Below are 15,719 nucleotides of genomic sequence, written 5' to 3'. Positions count from 1 at the left end.
ATCGGGGATTGATCCTGTGGGAGACCCGAGAAGAAAAGCAGCAGGTGTAGGCGATGAGAGGCACTTTGGTTATGTGTATCTATCTACTTCATCTGCGCGAATGGATATACACAAATCCTTATACATTTGGGCCCTGGCCGTCCCACCGACCTCACGGACTTCCTCTGATCTATGCATCTACTAGAGCAAATTCTGCTACCCCCTAAAGAGGAAACTGTTCAATCCCCCTCTCAATAAGCCTTTCCCTCCACTTCTCACTCTCCTCATCTCCACCCTGTCCATCAACCCTAGCCCTCCACGACAATCTTTTACTCCTCCTTCCATCAACCGGCGTCCTCCTCATACTCCGAAATAGCTCCGCAAAAATGCTACTTCCCAACCCATCATAACAGTCTGCAATCTCGCCAACCGTCCTCTCAGTAGGCCCCGTCTCCCTAGCAGAATAGATCGACACTCCAAAACTCATATTCTTCACGCCCATAGTACTAGCATCATAACTGACAAAATACGGCGCGCCCTGCGCGTAGAAGTCATACCCCCACCCGACCCAGGCGGTGTAGTCTGTTTCAGCCATGATTGAGGCCGGCACGGTGTAGTTCCAGGCATACGGAATGCCGTCGAGGGGTGTGTCGGTTCCGGGGGTTGTGATGGTTTCGTTTGTGGGCGGGAGGTTGAATGAGTTTATGTCTGCGATTAGGGTGGGTTGCAGGGAGGAGACAGGGTTTGAGGTATCGGTGAGGGTTGTGTGGAGGGGGTACCATTCGTTCTGTGTGACTTCACTTAGTTAAGGAGCTTTGATGAGGAAAGATGAAGATGAAGGTGAGGGCGATAATAGAGCAAGCAGGAGGGTGACCAACCTGCATATTATACCACTCCCAATAGTCTGCAATGCTAGTCCACGCGAGCGCCCACTTGCCGTATCCAAAACCAAAAGGCGGCTCAATCCAGGCGTGCTCAACGCTTGCGTGGTCTAGATAGGTGGCATTGACGATCCGCGGTGGGAGCCGAAACGCGGCGCAGGGATCGTTGAAGAGATCTCGGGCATTTGGGACTGAGACGGATAACGCGGCAGCTGGGACAGATGTGACCAGTGCTATGGCAACTGTGAGGGGAGCAGGTGCTAGGCTCAGCATTGTGCAATGGAAGGACAAGGAGGGATTAGAAGAGCAGAGATATGGGTGAGGGGGGAAAAGAAATTTTAGGATCAGAGGAAGGGTAAGGGCTTTATAGTTCTCAGGTTGACCGGCTGGAGGGCCGTGCTATCCCCACTAGCTAGCTGGTTACTTTTAGCTGAACTTGGCAATAGTCTGTTAGATCCACCTTTTACTCCGTGGAAATTAGTTTCGATCCTTCGTTGACACCCTACACGGAGCTGGAAGGACCCGGTATTGAGTGCCGTCTGCAGGTGAACTGGCAGGTCGGAAGTAGGAAAGCAACTACTATCTAGAGCCCACAACTAGACAAACTACAAGTTGAAAATGTACCAAAAACCACCGTACAGCAGACGATCTTACTCCTCAACGGTCAAAAGATCCGGATCGACATCTAAATCCAGGTTAATTTCCTCCTTCCTCCTCCTCAACATCAGTTTCAACATCGGGTTCGTCATATGCGCCGTCTCATTCTCAAAGAATCGGGGCGCTGTATCGCTCTCGTCGAGCTTCCAGTCGTACTTCAGAATCATATGCGCGAGTGCAATCTTCAGCTCGCTGCTGGCAAGGAAGCGGCCCGGGCATGCGTGTCGGCCGTGTCCTGCAAGGGAGCAACCCATGTTAGCCATGATATTGGAAATATATGGAACATTGTCCAGGCGCCGTACCAAAAGCGAACATCTCGGCAGAAGTAGATACGTATTGGTGTGCGCTGTTCTTGGAATCACCCTCGCGGAGCTTCAGGAACCGGGAGGGGTCGAATGTATCCGGGTTGGGATAGATGGCTGGATCGCGGAGGTTTCCTGCCACCATAAGACGGGCGCCTCTGGGTAGGGTTGTGCCGTCGGAGAGAGTCAGGCGGCGCATCACCTTTCTGTTCATGGAGACTGTAAGAGTACATTAGTATATTACAGGCAAATTCACAAGGGTATGTCAAACTCACCATCACTAGGCTATGATTGATGAGAGATTGGACTGTTAGTAGGTGTTTGAAGCATATGAACTACCGAAAAGCTTACGGGATGCAGCCTCTGTGACTCCTTCAAGAAGCTGTCCATCAGCTTCATCCTGTAAAGCGCCTGTTTGGACCAACCGCCCCCATCCCCGCCGAGAACCTCAATGACCTCCCGACGCAGCTGCGGGATAGCCTCAGGGTACGTGACAAGATCCAATAAAGCCACTGTCAGGGCCTCCGTTGTAGCGTGAATGGCAGCAACCGTAAGCGACAACTGGGCCGCGACATAATCGACACCCTTCTTGCCTGCGGCAACCTCAACCATCCAGCCAATTGCATCGGACACCTTTGGTGGTTTCCCGCCAGATGCCAGAGTCACTTCAGCTCGAACCCTCCGTCTTTCGACTTCGGTCTCGATGATCCGTTTGGCGTCGGTGTAGTGCTGTTCTGCGTTCCTGTTAGCGGGTGGGCAGATATAGAAATGGTGGCAACTGACGAATATTCTTATTATGCGGCATGAAGTAGTGCATAATCGGACGCAGGAAGAACGGTTGAGCGCGAAGATCCCTCGCGGCCAAAAAGGAGTCGACGGTATGATTCTTCGCGATCTCCAGCCACTGTGTATTACGGCAGATGGGCCTTCCCAGGAAGACTCTCGACGAAAGCCTTGCCACAAAGTTGAGATTCGCCTGCTTAACCAGAACAGAGCGCCACTCTTTCTCCTCCCCGTATAGATCCTTCAACGCAACAGTCGCCTCGTCGACGAGGTGGTTCGTCACAAGCCCCAGGCTCTGCGTCAGCTTCATGCGAAGCATTGACGGGATCAAGCTCGGGTTGTCCAGACTCGCTCGGAATCCATCGAAGCCCGGATAATGCGCGAAAAAGTCCTTGCGGAAGGCCTCGTTGAAGTCGAGCTCGGGTCGGTTGCGCAGCTCGTCGGCATACTTGTGCGGGAGAACGATCTTTGGCCCGGTGCCGGTGAGGAGTTGAAATGGACCCGAGTAGGATCTCAGCCCTGCCGCGATTGTCCCGCTCGTGTCTTTGAAATAGCTCTCTTTTGGTCCCAGGCCTGTCCCCGGGAAGGTTGCGACCGGGAAGCCCGGGAGTGGGCGCTCGGAGACAAGGGTAGAGTAGATGTAGTATCCTAGCAGGAGGAAGACGCCGATCCCTAGGAATTGTGCATAGACAGGAACTGCATCTGGCAGCATGGGGATGCTGTAAACGGCGGTTGGACTCATGTTGTCCAGAGTCCTGGCCAGGGCGCTGTTGGTTGAGATAGACTGGTAGAACTACGAAAGATTTAAAATGCGGACTTTCTCCAGTACATACTTTACCTTATCGTTTCACTTAAAGAATGTGGAGGAACACTATGATTCATGAGGGTATGCAAACGCTGAGCTGGGGTGCGGATAAAACGCAGGGTGCAGGGGGTGCTCGGGGCCGAGCGCAGCAGGTAGTAGCGTTGGATATCCATCTGACTGCAGCATTCAGAATGGTCCCAGGAGGCCAACGCTGGATTGGCAGTACTCTATAGTGCCTGAAAATAAATGTGTAGGCCACTTACTTCCAGCTTCTTCAGCATCGACAAACAATGACGGATCTCAGCACTTACAAGTTCAACCACTCCATGATCAGAGTGAAGGGTGTGTTTGCCATACTTGGACTACGACTATGTACTAGGGCTAACCTGAAGCAGACCCAAAAGCCAGTCTTGCCTTCTATTCACACCTTGGCATGAGCGTCCTGCAAGAATTCCACCTCCCTCAGTATAAGCAAGACTTGTATTTTCTCGCCTACGGTAATCTCAATCTCCAGCGACTACTTCTTGTTCTCTCCTGAGCTAATACAATTTTTCTCTCATTAAAGACTCTCCCCAATCTGTCTCACATGGCAAACTCGCAAGCGACCGACAAGGCGTCCTGGAACTGAGCCACAACTTCGGCATTACGAAAACACATAATGGAAACACCGATCCCAAGGGTTTCAGCCACCTCTGCGTATCCGTTGACAATATCGCAGCGACATGCAAAACGCTCTCCGACGCCGGATACATCTTCCAAAAAGGCGTGAGTTCCAAAGATGGATACGCGATTGTCCTCGATCCGGACGAATACTGGGTGGCCATCATCCCCCAAGCCCGCAACAACAGAGAAGCTATTCCCATAACAACCGATGCTCAAACGTACCGACTAAACCATACCATGCTCCGCGTCAAGAACAAAGACGTCTCGCTGCAGTACTACCAGGATGTCTTCGGCATGACCCTGAAACACACTTATCGCAACACCGACGCCGGCTTCGAGTACTATTTCCTTGGATATGGACCCAGTGGCCCACCTGATGCAGTCAGCACACATAGTCCTTTCCCAACTGCTCGAAATAATGAAGGGCTCCTCGGCCTAACCTGGTATTATGGGACGGAGAGCGAAGAGGGAGTGGTGTACCACAGTGGGAACACTGACCCGGAAGGGTTCGGGCACATATGCATCTCGGTTGACGACACGGGTCTTGCCTGTAAGCGGTTCGAGGACTATGGAGTCTCTTGGATAAAGCGGCTGCAGGATGGACCGTTTCGGATCGCGTTCATCGCCGATCCAGATGGATACGTAAGTTCCCTTGTATTGTTAACATGGTTGAGTATTTTGCTGACGGAAGGTCAGCTGGTGGAGATTATCCAGAACGAGAAGTACAAGCCTCCTGGCCATGAGCTCTAGGACATTTAGATCGTTCACTCTTAGCAGTGTAGATGGGTCGTGACATATTTAATTGCGACGAAATTCGTGCCCAGGTCCCTCTATTAGAAAACAAGAGATCTACTCCACTCAACATTGTCTCTGCATCTCAACTTCTACCATGGTAGCTCATGACCATCATACTTGTGCAACCCAGTCGCATTCTCCCAACCAGGCACATGGATGTTCATAAACTTTCCATTGACCTGTTCGCGCTCGCTCTTGAGCAGGTCCAGCGTCGCCTTCGCCGCGGTTTCTGCATCCAGGTCGGCATACGGGCCACCTTGGTCTGTCTTGATCCACTTCAAGCTGTTAGCAACGGGCTTCGCGCATTGCAGGGGACTGTTTCAATAGACTTACACCAGGAGAAACGGCAACAAACGTGAATCCTTCTTTCTCCAGGTCTGCCGCGTAAATAGCCGTCATACTGTTGAGCGCGGCCTTGGAGATCTTGTACGCGTGCTGATTCGCAACCAGCCACTTTTGAGCCTGCGTCATGGACCCTGTAATCGAGCTCCTGTAGGCAAAGACGGTCAATATATGAATAAAATCCCCAATCTGTTCAAAGAAAAAAAAGTCACTCACATATTCAACACTGTCTTCCTCTTCCCTTCCCGGAGCAACGGCAGGAAGCCAACAGTGAGATTGTGCACAGCCTCGACGTTAACCCCCAATACCATTCCCAGACCCTTCATATTCTCGATTCCATCAACTGTATCGGGCGGGTTCACCGCCGCATTGTTGATCAGAACATCGAGTCCCCGACCGGCGAGTTTCTCCTTGACCTGTCCCACGGCCGCATCAATACTCTCCTGCTTTGTTACCTCTAGCGAAACAACAACGACACGGCCGTCAGACTTGTCGACGATTTCCTGCAGTGCTGCAGGTGGAGAGGAGCGAATGGTCGCGAAAACCGTTGAGACTTCGCTTGACGGCGCGCCGGCGAGGGCTGAGACGAGGGCAAGGCCCAGGCCGCGAGCGGCGCCGGTGACTAGGTAGGTGGCCATTGTTGATGCTATTCTTTGGTGCTGCTGTTAGTCGGCGCTGGAGGTTTAGGCAGGATACGGGTGCGGATGCGATAGTATAGACCGAGGCTATATCGCGATGAGCTTTAAGCACTGTAGGCCAGAGAAGAAATGCTTGCATAGCACGAACGAAGCGCGCGGGGGGTGGGGGGTGCAGAGGGTGCGACAAGCTTCAAATATGCATCAAAGAGGGGCTGTGGGCATGAATGGGGCACCGGGGCTTGCGGTGTCTGGGCAATAAGCGCCCCCAAGCTTAGCCCTAAGCCAGAGGACCCGCTGCGTCAAAGCTCCCATTGGCAGTAGCAGGATTTCTCCAACATGATTGGAAAGGGCGAGGCGCTGGAATGGTCGTTTGTGTTGGATCCGAAGGCGTTTTATGCACTTTGTTATCAGGAAAGAAGTATCTAAGGTCGAAAAGTTACGGGTGCGCAAGGTGCCGATGTGCCAATAGGCCACATACTCATTTTATGCACAGAACAGCTATTCCTGTCAGTGGATATGGATATGCAATTATGGCGCTAGGGCCGCGAACGATGCCCCAGGAGACGGAAGTTGAGAGACTCGGGACGGGGTACTTGAAAGGGCGCCGAATGTCAACAGGAACATGCCACTCCTCCTTAGCAGTTCTCATATCTGTGTTTATATGTTGCCATTCACCGCTCGGTGGGTGGAAGCGCAGTGCCGCGTCTATCCTTAGTGTTTCCCCGTGAGCCGTCGCAATGACAAACCCAGACGCCTCCAACGGCCACATCCATATGCAAAATGGCCATCCTCTTACCGAGGCCAATGGGACCAGGATAAAAGCACACTATGACCTCGACGTCCTGATTGTCGGCGCCGGATTCGCAGGCGTCTACCTCCTCCACCAACTGCGCAAAGAAGGCCTGAAGGCGAAGATTGTCGAAGCAGGCACCGGACTCGGAGGCGTCTGGCATTGGAACTCGTACCCCGGAGCACGAACAGACACACCCGTCCCTACCTACGCCCTCAACATCCCCGAAGTGTACGAGACCTGGACATGGAGCGAGGAGTACCCCGGTGACAAGGAGCTGAAGGCGTATTTCCGACACATTGACAATGTCCTCGACATCAGCAGAGATGTCATCTACAATGAGAAACTCAACAAAGCGACATTCGACGCGACGACCAACAAGTGGCACTTGGCGACAGATCGCGGAACGACATTTACAGCTCAGTTCTTTTGTCCCTGCATGGGGTTTGCTTCGAAGCGCTACACCCCCGACTGGCCAGGCCTAGAACAATACAAAGGCCGCATTGTCCACCCGAGCCTCTGGCCCGCCGAGGGCATCGACATGCGCGGGAAGAACGTCGCCGTCGTCGGAACGGGCGCGACGGGTGTCCAGGTCGCTCAGGAAGCCGCCAAAGAAGCCTCACATTTGACATGTTTCGTCCGAACACCGAACCTCTCGTGGCCAATGGGGCAGAAGGAAATCACCCCCGAGCAGGCAGAGAAGGACCGCCCGCTACTCAAATACCAACTCGGCGAAAAACGATTCACAACGGTCGGCGGCTTCCTCTACGAAGAGACAACCCGGCAAGTGATGGACGATACACCCGAGGAGCGCGAGGCACGGCTGTCGGAGGTATACAAAGAGGGCGGATTCAAGATATTCTTCTGCGCGTATATCAATGTCCTTGGTGATCAAGAGGGCAACGACGAGATCTACAAGTTCTGGCGGCGCAAAACACACGAGCGCATGACGGATAAGAAGAAGGCTGAAATTCTGGCCCCTGCGAAGCCGCCGCATCCGTTCGCTGGCAAAAGGCCGTCGTTGGAGCAGGATTACTACGAGCAGATGGATAAGCCCCATGTCACGCTGGTTGATGTCAAGAGCCACCCTATCATTCATGCGGTCCCCGAGGGGCTGGTGACCGCGGACGGGAATGTTCATAAGGCGGACATTCTTGTGCTGGCGACGGGGTACGATGCGGTAACAGGTGGATTTAATGAAATCGACATCACAGGGCTTCACGGGCTGACGTTGGAAGAAAGGTGGAAGGACGCGACTCATTCGTATCTGGGGATGATGGTCTCGGGATTCCCAAACATGCTGTATGTTTATGGGCCGTTGTCTCCGTCGTCGTATGCGACAGGACCGGCTGTTGTTGAGTCACAGGCGCATTGGATCCTAGATACGATGAGGAAAATGAAGGAACAGGGGGCGACGCGCATCGACACTACCCAGGAAGCGGAGCGTGGATGGAGGGAGAAGATCAATGCAATCCATGCTTGGACTCTGCGGGATGATATTGAGGGCAGTTGGTATCTTGGGTGAGTCCATGTTCTCTAATATCAAACAAAGTCATTAACATATTCCAGATTGAATGTTCCCGGCAAGAGACGCGAAGTTCTTCTCTGGGGTGGAGGGCTTCCGATGTACAGGAAGGAGATATGGGATGCGATTTCGCCGGAATGGATGGGCTTTACTCTATGTTAGCGAGTTGCAGTTGGCTGGTGCAGGAGATTGCAGATCATTTTCTCATCTAATTCAAAATTCAAGTGTCCATTGCTCGCCCAGTCTCCGAGCATTCAAACCCCCCTGTCTTTTACCTAGAAGGGTGAACTCTGGTCTTTAGCCGCGAATAGCATTACAGACAGTGTCCATTTTGAATCCACTACTGCTCCCTGCGCTACGCGTTCCCTCATAGAATTGGTCAGATACTCAACAATTTTGTTCCTCAATCAGTATGCTTGGATTGATGTAAGTGCCATCTTACACCCTTTCTCAGTTCCTCCTCCGTATCATCCTCGGGCACATACCCCAGGCGGTCTCTTGCCTTGGTCCCATCGTACGTCCAGGTATTGCACATAAACCTCACCATATGCAGTGTCAACTGCGGCTCAATACCAACCGGCCACAAAAGCATTTCGGAAAGCGCCGCCATCAGCCAGGCTACCCAGTCGGGCATCACAAACGGCGGCTTATCCCGCCTCCAGCCCGCCTCCTCCCAAATGATCCTTGCCATTGTCCAAAACGACAGATCCTCTTTCCCTGTGATGTAAAACGCCTCTCCATGCACATCATTGCCCAGCCTCATCACCGCCCGCAACGCAAGCACGTGCGCCCTTGCCGCATCACCCGCCGAAACAGTAGCCAGTAATCCCCTGTCCCTACCAATCTGCACCCCCGTATTCCCGTCTTCCAATGTCTTCAGCATTGCTGGCACAAACGCATACTCGCGCTCCCCGATAATCAGCGGCAGGCGCAGCGAGACCGTCTGAAACGCCGCCGAGTCAGACGCGAGAAGCCTCTTTTCCGCCCTTGCCCGCTGAACCCAGTAGGGGAACGCCGAGGAATCGTCAGACCAGAGCGGTGCCATCTCGTCGGCTAGCACGTGGTTATAGCCAGCGATTACGCTGGATGAGGTCGTGCAGATCATGTACCTCGTCGAACCGACTTGCCGGGCCAGCGCCATGAGCGTATCTTGACCCGTGACAAAGACTTTCTCAAACTGAGAGGCTGGCGTGGTGGTGTTTGTGTGCGCGGGCGCTGCGCAGTTGATGATTGTCTCGGGCTGCACATCGTGGAGGACCTTAGACAGTGCATCGCGATCCTGGATGTCCGCGACGCGATAGGCGACACCAGGGCATGGATGTGCAATCTGGCTGCTCCGGCTGATAGAGACTACGGTTGCGCATTCAGGTTGCTGGAGGAGGCACTGGGCGATGAAGTAGCCCAGACGGCCCGAGCCGCCGACAATGAGAATTGGACCCCATTTGGGCGGAGAGGAGGGCTGCATCGTTTTGTCTCCAGGTAATCAAGCGGTAGAGAGATGGTGGTAGAGATGATGGATGACGGCGACAAGTTGAGCGTATCTAGCCCAATGCCAGCCATCCTGACCACGCGCCGGGGGGCTTCTCCATACGACTCAACTGAAGATACAGGATAGCTACGCAATCAAAACCTGTACGGCTACCTCAATCACAATTGCTACACCTACTGCACCTTTGGCACCCCCAGCTGTGCGGCTAACTTATCTTCAGCTGTCTGTCTATCTGGTAGACGGCCTCGGTTAGATGGGATATCTATCAATACCAGTAGCCTCGCGTTGCAGGTCTGGACATTGCTCCTTACACCGTACAGACTAACTTGAAATAGTCAGCCTGGCTGGCTTAGTCCAAGATATGCCGGGATCCCCGCGCTGAACGTTTGCCGAGCTAATTAGGGCGTGGATATGTCTCTCGGGCTTATCGGCACGATCCTACGTGGGTCTCTCGCACCTTTCTGAAGGATTAATTGATCAGCCTTGCACCGTTTATTTCTAGTGGAGGCGGACTGTCCGAGGAAGTCCCAGGTGTTTCAGGTGGAAAGTCCCGCCATAGGTCTCGACGCGTTGTTTCCCTCATTGGCCCGCTCGTATCCTTCACTGGCCCGCACTGACGAGTATACGCTTCGAGTGACGGAGATAGCTCACGCCCAGACCTTCTCCTAGATAGTTCAAGGCTTGAGGGAAGCTTGACTACTCTCATGATTTACACTATTAGTATTAGTCGAGTTCTTGGGAGAAGGACACCTCGTCAATGGTGTGGGTCATGGACCCGGCGGTTGTACAAGGCACTCCCAGCGACATCTACAGATGCAACGCAAAAAAATATTGGTCCAACTTCTTATTATCAAAAAATAGCATCAAGAGAGCACAGGATCAAGCAAACTCATATTCGTATCTCATGGTCTTTCATAGTGAAGAACGCCAGAACGGAAAGAAAATGAAAGCAAGGCGAAGAGCTCCCCTAATCTACTCTACTGGATAATCCCCAGCTCCTGCAGAATGTGCCATACCTCGTTTGTCCCAATCGGCACTAGAGCATATGCATCGTCCTTGCTTGGATCGGTCGGGACAAAAATCTTCAGCGCAGTCGATACGTAAGAGCAATTACCGATCTCATTCTGGTACGCCCTCGATCCTTTTATGCCCTGGCGAAAGAGCTCGGAGTACTCTACCCAGTCACTTCTTGCTCCGCTGAGGCTAATGTAGCGACCGCCTTCGGAGAGTCCTTCATCTAGTGTTAGTTACCTTTTGTACGGGAACTGCACCTGCCGCAGGGATGCGGCGAAAACGTACCACAGTCATCTTCCGGAAGCGACTGATACAGTATTGACGAGTGTCGCGAGAGAGCTGCACACAATCAGAATTGCATTTAAGGATCCCAATGTCACCAAGTAAAGCGCAGATCGAACTCACTATAGAGAAACCCCTGCAGCATCTCACAATGGGGATATTTCGCCCCGAGCCGGTCCAAGTCATCCGCCACAATCTCAAGCAGGGCTTGCATCTGCGGTGGACACTGGGGGGCATGCCGAACCAATGTCTCAAACGTCGACGCACTGATCTTCCTTCCCCCCGACCACTGACGCATCGGGAACGCCGTAGCCCACCAGATAAGCGTTGGCGGCGCCATGGCCCGCAGGCACGCCGATCTCTCTCGCGTGCTGGCAATCTTGGTTTTCATGGACAGTGACTCCGACCTACGTGTGTCCTCTACAAGGATGAGCTCTAGGTTGCGCGCGAAATGAGAGGGTGCGTAGCCTTTGTGCACGGTCTCGTCGACTCGAGCTCGACCCTCCGCGAGGAGCCGCGAGATCAAGGTGAGCGTGCACAAGCTTTCATCCATGATGTATGTATGGGCCGATGCGGGTTGCGTCAGGATCACTGCGGTGGACGAATTGGTCAATAAGGAGATGAGGTGCTGAGGGTGTCAATGGTGCTGGTGCCGATGCTGGTGCTGGGCCTTGGGGCTCCTAGTTATATGGCGATACTTCCTGCTGGGGGGCTCATTCGAACACAGTTAGTTTGGTGTGAAAGAGTACATTCCCTCATGGTGACGGTTGGTGGTATCAACGTCGCCACGTTTGCTAAGCCGTATGTGCTCTAAACGGCCATCCAGCCTTTTCCTCCCTAGCAGGAGGATCCGGGATCCGTGTGTTCGGCATTGCTGAGAGGCTGGTTCGCACCGCCGGTGGGCCTGAGGACTCCACCGTGTATGGGGCAGCGCTAGGAGATTGCTCCCACAGCATGTCCCTCTTGGTCTCGGACAAATTTAGCAAATGCTTACCCGCAGTTTTTTCGCGTTGGCACTGGCCAATCTCGGGGTGACCAAGGCGCTCCACTACAATCAACTGCGCTCTAGAACAAGATCGCGCGTGGCAGGAGCCGTGCAATGACACCAATTTGGAGCAGTGATTGGCTTCAGGGACATATTGCACCAACGCCGCAAGATAAACCAGTTGCCTAATCAAGCTAGTCGGTAATATGAGGTCCAATAATGCCTCGTATAGTCATGAATCACTCGTTGATCAGTAGGCCGGCTGCACACCGTTCTAGCGCTTATTCTCGCTAAGTGCACCTTCCGAGGCCAGGAAAGCGCAATCTAGCGATCTTCCGGCGCAACAAGCGATAAGCTCTCGGTTGAGCTTGTGTACGTTCAGGCTTCCCATGTCTCAGTAAGCCACCTTCTAGCCTGCGAATTCCAGCCAATCCTGAGCCCCCGTGACATATAATTGAGGCGGGCCGACTAGTCTCGGGCCGCAGATGCATGGTCCGAATCGCGCTGAGTGGCCCCAGGGTCAAGGCGACAGGGCCACTTCCAGTGACTCGCTCGCAAGGTGCTTTGATTTCGTCAAGCTGTTGAGGACTCGGGCTTGGATCGGAATCCTTCGTCTGAAAAATTTGATTGCATGCCCTTGTAAGGTCAGCGCATCGCACCCTTCTCGCACCCTCGTAGAACACTATCAATTCGATAGTGGTTCAATACGCGGTCGAGTAACGTTGGATCACAGCGGTGGCATGCAAGCTGCACCCAATGACTGTGATTATTAGGCTGCAGTGTAAGTTGAGCCCACGCCACCGGTGGAGCGAGCTGCTGGTACTGTGAACAAATCGATGCCGGAGTCTTAGTCACTGTTTACAAATATTGATAAGAGCATCCCCCATTGGAAGATGCTCCTTCCCGAATAGCGATTTCCCCCAAAGCTCTGCATATGCCGGTGAGACCTTGAGAAGCGATAGCGGGACGACCGTTCGCCAAGCTTCGTCCAGCCCCGAGGGGGGGTAATATCTCTAGTGAATAGACTTGTAAATGTAATCGTTTGGTAATGAAAGGCCATGGTCATTCGTCAGAGAATATTACTTGCTTCTCCGAGGCTTCTGCGTAGAGTTGATCTCTATACTACCTCTCTTCACGCCCTCTTCCTTATCCTGAACCAACCCAAACTGCACAATGTTCACTCCCAAGCCTCAATTGACGTCTGAGACGTCCCTGGATGCCCCTTCCCCTCCTGTCGTGCATATCCCCCGTGATATTCGACGCTCTATCAAAGTCAACGAAGCCTACAGTAATGCGCTCGACAAGCACGGGCCTGTGATTGTTGTCCCCAGACATGGCCGCAACGAATATGTCATTGACCACAGATACGCCCATGAGATCCTCACCGACACCAAGAACTTCACCTTTGAGAAGGCGGTCTTTGAGCTACTTCACCTAGGCTTCTTGGCTATCTTCGACAATGGAGAGTTTGTCCACGATGTTGACAGTCTGGTCGAGAAGAACGTCCAACCTCGAATGAACGCCATCATCGAGAACATATTCCCCGTCTTTGAGGAATACTTCGACCGCATGACAGACGAGGTCCCCGACCCTGCAGTCTCCAAGGAACCGGTGGAATTTACAAACATATTCTACCGCATCCAGCTGGCCATTGCGCACGCCATGGTTGTTTTGATCCTGGGCCACGCCCACGCCTCGTCGGTGCTTGCCAGTCATTTCGCCGCTGTGGCCGTCGCAATGGCCAACATGACAGGTATGCACGAGAACACGGACGAATGGGTGCGATTTCCCTGGCTCTGGGTCCTTCTGAACGGCTTCTCCGCCATCTTCTTTACCATCATCCCGCGCTTCTTCTTCCGCGTCGTGCCCATGCTCTGGCGCTCCCGACACAAACACCTCGAGAACGGCCTCGCAACTCGACATGGCGACTTCGCCCCGCTGTTCGACATCCTCCTGACAAAACACTACCACGGCAAGACCGGCCTCGCAGCCCTCGCAGGCTTTTTCCGCTGCGTCGTTCTCTCCGTCGGTCTCATCTTCGCCTCGATCCACCAGACCGTTGTCGCGGGCTTCTGGATCCTCATCTACCTCACCCAAAAGCAAGACGAGTACCTTTCCGCCATCCGCGAGGAATGGGAATCCGTCATTCCCACCGGCGAACCGCTCACCGTCAAGAAGCTCAGCCAACTCACGCTCCTCGACTCGTTCATCCGTGAAACCCTTCGCACAAAGGGCGACACCTGGGGTCCCGTCCGTCAAACTACACGGCCCGTGCGCGTGGGCCCTTATGTCCTCCCCAAAAACGCCATGTGCATTGTCCACATTGCTCGCGCGCACCAGCACCCAGATAACTACGGTACAGAGGGTAAGACCTTCAACGGGTTCCAGTGGAAGGAGAAGGATAGGTCCGCTGTGACGGGGACACCGGAGTTTCTTACCTTTGGGCTGGGGAGGTGGGCTTGCCCAGGGCGACAATTGGCAATCCATGAGATTAAGATCGTGCTTTACATGCTTTTTTCCAAATTCGATATCAAGCTCAAGGGGAATATGTTTCGGGTCAGGAATACGATTAATACGACCTCTGTTGAGCCCGAGGCGAGCTTTTTGTTGAGGAGGTGGGAGGCTGTCTGAGTGGAGCAGGTTTTTGATGAGTTTGTTCTTGGATTGTGTTCATGAGGAAGCACTTGGTGGGAAGGTATCCTATCTTATGCTGGGATGAGAATGAGCGATGGATGATATACGAGGTTTATGTTCATGCTACGCCTCTGGCAGACAATATCTGTAGTACCGATGACAGTTGACGTTTTCTTTTGATATATCTACAAACTTCTGTACGCTACCCTTCTTATCCCTAAGAACTATAGCAAGTCGGACATCTGGAGGGATATCCAGGAATGTTTGCGCTATAGCTTCCAAATGTTTCAGGCACGGCTGTAATCGGGGTAGGCTGCTCTGCGACGCACTTTCGCCTGTTGCAGACCACGATAGCTATCGTCGACCCTCGACGCTTATAATTTCTAATCTTTCCAACAATGTAGCAATGCACAGATTTTACAGAAAGCCGACGTGCAGATTTGCGGTCCTCCAAGCACTCATGCAGCACCTGCATGCGTCAGGCGGTTACCGCGCCTTCGGTTATTGGAATTACCCAGTATCAGATAAGCTTGCATGGATCTCTATTGAGTCCAATCACTCAAATATCCCTCACGGATAGAGCGGTGTACCAGGAGGTGCAGGAGGTGCACCCGGCTTTAGGCGTGCAGCGATGCAGGAGAGATAGACGGTACAGGTAAACTAAGCACCAGATGGATACGTTTGGTAGGTTTCCCGCCGTGAAAACGATAGGTGGAAATACTCTACTTGATCAGGACGCACATCCGAAGCAAAGAACTCGAGACAGCCAGGCAGACCATGTCCAAATCTGGAAGCCATTCCAAGGTTCAGTTCGTCGGGCAGAGCCCAGTCCAGTACAGACAGCTTGGTGGAGCCTAAAAGTCGACGGTGCATAAGCCTCCTGGGCTGCCTTGGAAGTCGATGGAATTGGTACATGTACGCGCCTTGGAACAGGACAAGACTGCGGGAGCGACGCAGCCTTGCTGTGGCAATTGCGCAGATGTATGCATGCTGCGAATCTTGAAGGATACCAGTGATACGAGATGGTAGACAAGTAATGGGTGGAGGAAATGGTTACTATAGCCCGTGCATGAAATCAAGAAAAAAAACTTGACGATAATGTAAAGGGTACCAGAGCTTCATGGTATAGGGTTCTCTATTCTCCACAGAGCCCAA

The 15,719-nt window shown here is 53.0% G+C and overlaps 8 protein-coding genes across 8 annotated transcripts; 3 read left to right on the top strand and 5 right to left on the bottom strand.

The window, feature by feature from the left end:
• Positions 1-202: 202 nt before the first annotated feature.
• Positions 203-1,133, bottom strand: BDV17DRAFT_292038 (uncharacterized protein; the record flags this gene model as incomplete). The annotated part of the gene is made up of 2 exons (XM_073762278.1): positions 203-766; positions 858-1,133. The coding sequence occupies 2 exons, from the start codon at positions 1,131-1,133 to the stop codon at positions 203-205; spliced, it is 840 nt and encodes a 279-aa protein (XP_073614853.1).
• A 377-nt stretch (positions 1,134-1,510) lies between these two features.
• On the bottom strand, positions 1,511-3,344 carry BDV17DRAFT_292037 (cytochrome P450; the record flags this gene model as incomplete). The annotated part of the gene is made up of 5 exons (XM_073762277.1): positions 1,511-1,752; positions 1,820-2,038; positions 2,095-2,104; positions 2,171-2,553; positions 2,603-3,344. The coding sequence occupies 5 exons, from the start codon at positions 3,342-3,344 to the stop codon at positions 1,511-1,513; spliced, it is 1,596 nt and encodes a 531-aa protein (XP_073614852.1).
• Positions 3,345-3,697: 353 nt separating this feature from the next.
• On the top strand, positions 3,698-4,820 carry BDV17DRAFT_292036 (lactoylglutathione lyase; the record flags this gene model as incomplete). The annotated part of the gene is made up of 4 exons (XM_073762276.1): positions 3,698-3,749; positions 3,803-3,904; positions 3,973-4,712; positions 4,767-4,820. The coding sequence occupies 4 exons, from the start codon at positions 3,698-3,700 to the stop codon at positions 4,818-4,820; spliced, it is 948 nt and encodes a 315-aa protein (XP_073614851.1).
• A 134-nt stretch (positions 4,821-4,954) lies between these two features.
• BDV17DRAFT_292035 (uncharacterized protein) lies at positions 4,955-5,845 on the bottom strand (the record flags this gene model as incomplete). The annotated part of the gene is made up of 3 exons (XM_073762275.1): positions 4,955-5,140; positions 5,199-5,355; positions 5,424-5,845. The coding sequence occupies 3 exons, from the start codon at positions 5,843-5,845 to the stop codon at positions 4,955-4,957; spliced, it is 765 nt and encodes a 254-aa protein (XP_073614850.1).
• A 773-nt stretch (positions 5,846-6,618) lies between these two features.
• On the top strand, positions 6,619-8,322 carry BDV17DRAFT_298755 (flavin-containing monooxygenase; the record flags this gene model as incomplete). Its single annotated transcript, XM_073763751.1, has 2 exons — positions 6,619-8,156; positions 8,205-8,322. 2 exons carry the CDS (start codon positions 6,619-6,621, stop codon positions 8,320-8,322), a joined length of 1,656 nt encoding a protein of 551 aa, XP_073614849.1.
• A 241-nt stretch (positions 8,323-8,563) lies between these two features.
• Positions 8,564-9,625, bottom strand: BDV17DRAFT_292033 (uncharacterized protein; the record flags this gene model as incomplete). The annotated part of the gene is made up of 1 exon (XM_073762274.1): positions 8,564-9,625. One exon carries the CDS (start codon positions 9,623-9,625, stop codon positions 8,564-8,566), a length of 1,062 nt encoding a protein of 353 aa, XP_073614848.1.
• Positions 9,626-10,584: 959 nt separating this feature from the next.
• BDV17DRAFT_265123 (uncharacterized protein) lies at positions 10,585-11,321 on the bottom strand. Its single transcript, XM_073758142.1, has 3 exons — positions 11,069-11,321; positions 10,949-11,002; positions 10,585-10,880 (listed from the first exon to the last, which is right to left on the bottom strand). Exons 1-3 carry the CDS (start codon positions 11,283-11,285, stop codon positions 10,627-10,629), a joined length of 525 nt encoding a protein of 174 aa, XP_073614847.1. The 5' UTR covers positions 11,286-11,321; the 3' UTR covers positions 10,585-10,626.
• A 1,782-nt stretch (positions 11,322-13,103) lies between these two features.
• BDV17DRAFT_298754 (cytochrome P450) lies at positions 13,104-14,561 on the top strand (the record flags this gene model as incomplete). Its single annotated transcript, XM_073763750.1, has 1 exon — positions 13,104-14,561. One exon carries the CDS (start codon positions 13,104-13,106, stop codon positions 14,559-14,561), a length of 1,458 nt encoding a protein of 485 aa, XP_073614846.1.
• Between the last annotated feature and the right edge of the window lie 1,158 nt (positions 14,562-15,719).

The sequence above is a fragment of the Aspergillus undulatus genome (genome assembly GCF_047715775.1).
Source record: "Aspergillus undulatus strain CBS 261.88 unplaced genomic scaffold BDV17scaffold_29, whole genome shotgun sequence".
In the NCBI taxonomy this organism is placed as follows: domain Eukaryota; kingdom Fungi; phylum Ascomycota; class Eurotiomycetes; order Eurotiales; family Aspergillaceae; genus Aspergillus; species Aspergillus undulatus.
This window is presented reverse-complemented; position numbering and strand designations above follow the sequence as displayed.

Bases quoted from the DNA above. Each gene is read 5' to 3' on its own strand.
- BDV17DRAFT_265123 (XM_073758142.1), bottom strand. From the start codon at position 11,285: ATGGCGCCGCCAACGCTTATCTGGTGGGCTACGGCGTTCCCGATGCGT. The intron at 11,003-11,068 runs GTGAGTTCGATC...GATTGTGTGCAG, and splicing joins GCTGCAGGGGTTTCTCTATA to CTCTCTCGCGACACTCGTCA. The intron at 10,881-10,948 runs GTACGTTTTCGC...CACTAGATGAAG, and splicing joins GCTTCCGGAAGATGACTGTG to GACTCTCCGAAGGCGGTCGC.